Source organism: Temnothorax curvispinosus, unplaced genomic scaffold (assembly GCF_003070985.1).
Source record: "Temnothorax curvispinosus isolate PA1 unplaced genomic scaffold, ASM307098v1 QBEX01000426.1, whole genome shotgun sequence".
Taxonomy (NCBI): Eukaryota; Metazoa; Arthropoda; class Insecta; order Hymenoptera; family Formicidae; genus Temnothorax; species Temnothorax curvispinosus.
The window spans coordinates 319,220-325,687 of NW_020210206.1; the positions used below are offsets into that span (position 1 = coordinate 319,220).

The window sequence follows — 6,468 nt, forward strand, 5'->3', positions numbered from 1 at the left end:
TATATATATATATATATATATATATATATATATATATATATATATATGTACGGAGAAAGTTTTTTCTTAGAATTTACCCTGAAATCATAGTAATTGTGGGACATGTTACTACGAAGAATTTTATGCGAGCTATTCTAAATAATATCTACCATAAATAAAAAATATTAATATTTATTACATTAAAATATAAAATATGTCTGATTAATTGTACTAAAATTATATCTACGAAATTTCAATAATTTTTCAAAAATTACCAATCTGCTTGATAATTTTGTCACGTTGTTTGTAAAATGTCTTTTGTATATTTCAAAAATTCCTTGGTTGCCAAGTTCTCCCAAGTTTGTAGTGAATTTAACGGTAAAATATAACAATGTATAAACGCATAAACGTATTCGAATAAGGCAAATTTAGAAAATTAAACTGTCGCACAATGCTAAATTCGTTTACATCAATTATATTTCCATTTGTTTGCTTCTTTGTATATTTTTAATATTCAGATACACACTTTTGCTTTATTAAGGTGGAAGCACATAAAATTGCAGGAGCCATGAGCAGAATGCAGAAGCCATATGCGCATGCGCTATGGTATCTGTAGAGCTCTAACAGATACCATCGCGCATGCGCATATGACTTCTGCATTCTGCTCATGGCTCCTGTATTTTATGTGCTTCCACCTTTATAAATAGGCAGAAAGTGGAAGAAAGGACGCTTTAAAGGGTATTCTAAAGTCGAGTCCGGACTTCTATCATATCATCCTCTTAACAAAATACAAATACTTATATTGGTTATAACAATACGCCAATGTTTTCAATCCGTATTTGTATCCCCCCAGATAACAATTCGTGCGGGGTCATATTACCTTCACGGCGTGATTATCACACCGTGCATACACGAACGCATCATGCTCGCTTCACGAAGTGATTTTGGCATACGTGCGCGTATAGAAGGTTGCACTATGCCATCACGTGTGATTACACGTGTGATGGTACAGTGATTACGCACACGTGATGGGATAGTGATTACACACACGTGATGGCATATTGAACACACACATGATGACATAGTGCGATCTTTTACGATTAATATATAATTGATGATGAATTATAATATTGATCGTAAAAGATCGCACTACATATAAAAATAATATTTAAATATCAGATAAAATGGCAAAAACGTTACAAATACGTATAAATTCGGGTACGTATGCCAAAATCACTTCGTGAAGCGAGCATGATGCGTTCGTGCATGCACGGTGTGATAATCACGCCATGAAGGTAACATGACCCCGCATGAATATATTATAATTTATAATATCCGCGCGCGATTTATTATATTATAATATTTAATAACAAAATGCCCGCATAGCGATTAAAATAGCAATTTTAATGTAATTGTTATTTTATTATATCATTTTATTAGTTTTATTATATTATTTAATTATGCAAATTGTGTGGGTATATATATAATGAGATCGTGAAATGTGTTGTTTCTTCGAATGTGTGACACAAAATTGTGCGAGCGCGAAGCGCGAGCAGCGTAGAGGGCGGTCGGGCGTCGGTCGAAATAATTGAGGAAATAATTTGCGTATTACGCCAATGAAAATATATCTTATTTTGAACTTCGATGGATCATGACGTTCGAAGATAAATTATTTGAAGTGTTTTATTTACGCGATTTAAAAATAAAAAGATATAAATAAGAGGAAATAAAATTATCAATCATAAGTAAGTTGACAGGAGTCTTAAACGAATCCGAACGACAGGTAATAAAATTTGTAAATAAGGTTTTATATTATAAGATAAAACATGTTTAATTTTATTACAGATTAAAACATGAATTTTATTGTAGCAACAGTATTTGGAATTTTTTTGAACTGTTTGTATTTAAAGATCGAGGCTAAGGAATCTTTATTCAAAGAAGAATATTTGCCAGAGATTTTAAACGACGAAAATTCAACACCGATATATCCTCCTCTTCCAGTGTATTGCGTGGATGGATATAAATTTCCAATAGAGGGATCTCCTTCGTCTTACTTGGAATGTATAAATGGTTATTTAATTAGAAAAGAGTGTCCGAGAAATTATATATTCGACAGTCGATTGAAAACATGTATCTACGACAATTAATATTGATTATATGTTTAAAATATTTAACTGCAATATGGAATGGCATACCGATCGACAATACTAAACATCCGTATTACGTTTCTACGATTCATAAAGATTATAATATTTCTTGGTGTTCCGGAGTTATTGTTGCTTCGAATTTAGTTTTAAGTGCGAGACATTGTAACGGTAAAAATGAAAATTTAGTGAAATATGTAAAAACGATTCCACAAAATTATGATCCTTCATTGGATACAGAAGGTAAATTGTACAATGTTATCGATTATATATTTCCAAATATACCGTATGGCGAATTAGGATTTGATATTATTTTATATAAAGTTAATGAAACATTTGATTACAATAAAAAAGTTCAACCTATAGAAATAGCACCTCAAAATGTACAAATAGGTAATCTTTATTATGAAGGTTCTGGAGAAACAAATACTCCTACAATGGATCATAAAGAATCTTTAGTAAGAGGAAGATTTCCAATGGTAGGTGATATTTCAAATTTATTAAAAACAGGAAATATTGTACTTAATATGTTTTCACGGCTACTTGAAATCAGTTGTTTTCACACCTATTCAAAATTAGTAAGTAAATCACGGTTTTTCAATAAGTTTCAAATTATTATTTAACAACACTTTACTTTTAGGTTGTATCTAATCTTTCCGTATTCATCAATGGATCGTTTAAGTTTTAATGAATTAGCTGATATTTAAAAATAAAAATTTTTAATTTAAGAAATAATTAAGAAAGGGGGATGTCAAGCGGATTCTAAATTACGATTTTTGAACATAAAAGTGGCTATAACTCGGAAACGGCTCATTTCCGGATCTATGTTTGTATGAACTTTTTTGCTTGTTTTTGGGTCCCGAATCACCTCCCGAAGTGGAGTAGGCGATTTTTTGGACACCCTGTATAATGAAAAATATTTTATAAGGGTCGATTCAGACACAGCCGTGCCGTATCCGTACCGTGCACGAAACAGAAACATCAGACAAGGATGGAGACAACATTAGACAAGGATGGAGACAATAGGTATCCTTGTCTGATGTTCTGTTTCGTGCACGGTACGGATACGGCACGGCTGTGTCTGAATCGACCCATATAATTCTACTTTTAGATAACTGCATATTGGATATTCGTTTATATTTTATATTCGAATGGTCAAGAAATTTATAACGACGTGACATATATTTCGTCGTTGAAAAATGAAATTGACAACAACATTGAAGAATCATTTGATTCGTTCGAAGAAAAAATCAATTTGACGTATAATTGTGAGGATTGTACCACGGTCGATTGGGACGAGAAAAATCAAAATAATTATTGTCTTACGGCGATAGGAGATTATGGAGGATCTTGCGAATATAATTTATCGAAGGTATATCAAACGAATATAAATGTTCTTAATGATAATGTGCAATGGAATATGTTGATAGATATAAATACGTATTTAGGAGATTTCACTTTGTTAAATTCCAAATATGGAATATTATATGGTTTTGTTAACGAATCTTTGCATTGGTTGACAAATGACGAACCTATTGTTCCTTATATTAATTTAGAACGTTTTATGTATTTGAAAGGTGATAATAAGGAAATATCATATTTAATAATGCAATGTTTCATTGATCGTTTTAATTATAATACAACTTTTAATTTAAATTTTATAACAGATTCAATAAAAATAGAGATTGAGAACGATTTATTTTTAAATATAAATTTAAATAATAAAATTTTTAATGATATAAATGCAGCGGTATTAAATTATATATGTAATGAAAATAAATGTTATAGACAATTTTTAGCATTGAATACAGAAGTTGTAAATAAGAAAAATTTATTATTGAATGAATCTTTAAATATAAATTATGATCAAATATTGAATAATTATATAAACGAAGATTTACAATTTTGTCGATTGTATTATATAGAAAAAGAGGATTATAATATAAATTATACTAATATTTTTACTGACAATTTTATTCATGTTTAGGTTCTAAACCTTAAAAAAGCAGCGCCAAGTTTTTTACAAGAAAAATTTATTTATTTTATTTTAATTAAATATTTTTATTTTATAATGTTACCTCTTTAATTCTTTGTGATTAAAATAATTTTTTGTAATATTATAATTTTATCAAGGAGAATTAAAACTACTACCACTTGGGTTGATAGAAAGACTCTCAGGAATACAAAGATACATATCACTTGGGCTGAGTTAGATAACACAATTTTGTTTTATTTTTTAAAAGTAGTTGCATAACAATTATTTTTCAAAGTATATATATTTTCTTTGCAATTGGCGCAATTTAAAGATTTCACATCTTTTTTGAAATACGTATCACTTAGGTTGAATTAGGTAACGCAATTTTGTGAATTATTTTGTTAGGAAGAAATAAAGCTACTACTATTTAAGATTTTTAGATTTACAACATACATTGCGCGTGTACTTGGCGCCTTTTTTTACCTTTTTTTGAAAAAGGTAATTTTGTACTGATTAGCATATGACGTGGAGCAAACTCTTGTGACCATCTAACACTATAATGTTATCGTCAAATTTACATAAATATGTATTCTGTTGCATGCTATTAAAGCGGGGAGCACACACTTCTGCATAACGCATAATGCGTAAGCATAAGAAAATTGATTGGTCTATTTTCTTATGCATATGTATATAATGATTGTTTTACTTAATTCCAAATTTTTGTACTTTCTAAATACACGATAAACAAATGCATATTTAGTTTCAGACAATAAAAAATAAGTTCCAGATCAAATTCTTTCGATCAAGCAAAGTGTCGAGTTTACCCCGGCATTTTTCAATTTGAAAATTTGTCTTCGCGTCACTTTTCTTTTCCTGGCGGCAAAACAGAGCGACGTACAGCAAAACTTTCTGAATCAATTTTGTACCTGAAGGAACACTCTTTAAATATATACTATTGAATTTGTCTAAAAATTTTAATTAATTATAAAAAATTGTCTTTGAAAAAATAGTGTCGAGTTAGCCCCGGTCTCCCCTACCAAGTAAACGTGAAGTAATAAGAAGTAAAATTTGTGATTCGTGCATGCAATTATGATATATCTAACTATTATATTCTTAACCTGATCTAATCTAATCAACAATCAGTACAATTGTTTTTTATAGTTGTTACAGTTGTTATCACTATACTATACTATATTTAATGCCATAAAGATTGGTTAAATATTTAATGTTAATAAACATGAAACAGATTAGTATTTTTATTTTCCAAAACTGTGTGGTTATCGCCGCGTATTCTAAAAATAAAACCAAATAGCTATACCATTGGTGTTGCAAAACATTTAATTATTCAATCAATCGATTTCGAGCTTTTTAAAGCTTCCTTCAACTCCAAACAAATCCGTTGCTGTCTTCGCCTTGCCCGGTCGTAACGCCTCATTAACGCGATGACCTTCTTCCTCTTGGAACCAAGCAACGTGATTTACCAATTTTTTGACTTGTTTATCATGTAACTCCTGTAGAGAACCGGCTTGACCGCCTGCCTCATTCGGAAGAATTTCGAGCGGTATGAATTTCTCCAGAGTGTCGTTTGTGGTATGCATATGAAACTAGAATTTATAGAAACGTATAGTTCAAAACTTTTTTCATCAAATTATATTCCGCTCTACGCAATTTTTTCCAAAAATAAAAATATAATTAAAATACGTATTATATACGCACTAAAGAAGTAAAATACACAATATTTCTCTTATCTCTTAGCATTTAAAATTATATTATCAAATAGGAAATTTGATCTTTTCACTTTTTCACTTTTAATATAATGACATGGATAATTGATCGGTAATGTGTGTGTATATATATAATTTAAATCTTACCATATCCATCAACTGCTTTTTCATGAATGGTTTCATCATATTCATAATGACATCTATTACCGGAGAAGAATTCATAAAATGTAAACCCTTCAATCTGACAGGTAATCCTTCTTGTAGATAGTAGAGCCATTTCTTTAGGCCCATAGGACTCAAACGGCCGACGTGACCGAAAGAAACGTTTTTCATGTCAATTAATATTATGTTGCCTTCGCAAGTGCCCTCGGTGTAAAGCCATAGATCGATTACCATATTTTGCAATTTCATCACATCGTTGTAAACAAAATGCGATGGATCGCTGTCTAGGAGTCTTCCATAAATGATATTATAGCCTTCTTTAGTAGTTCCTTCCAAAACTTGTGCTGTTCTGTCGATAATAAGATCACTTTTACTTTGTATGCGAAATTTCTCTGCGAGAAATATTGCTGCATCCATTTGTCGTGTATAAGGAATACCACACACACACACACACACACACACACACACACACACACACACACAC

The 6,468-nt window shown here is 30.5% G+C and overlaps 1 protein-coding gene across 2 annotated transcripts in view; it reads right to left on the minus strand.

Moving 5' to 3' along the window:
- Positions 1–5,330: 5,330 nt before the first annotated feature.
- The window catches only part of LOC112454189 (alpha-tocopherol transfer protein-like), a 2,719-nt gene continuing 1,581 nt past the window's right edge, over positions 5,331–6,468 (minus strand). Inside the window, exons 2-3 of one of the 2 annotated variants that reach the window (XM_025015442.1) lie at positions 5,970–6,333; positions 5,331–5,702 (exon numbers count right to left, since the gene is read on the minus strand). In XM_025015442.1, the coding sequence (XP_024871210.1) occupies positions 5,448–5,702; positions 5,970–6,333 (619 nt within the window). In that variant the 3' untranslated portion in view covers positions 5,331–5,447. The remainder of the gene's footprint in view (positions 5,703–5,969; positions 6,334–6,468) is intronic. The other variant, XM_025015436.1, reaches the window with a different exon arrangement.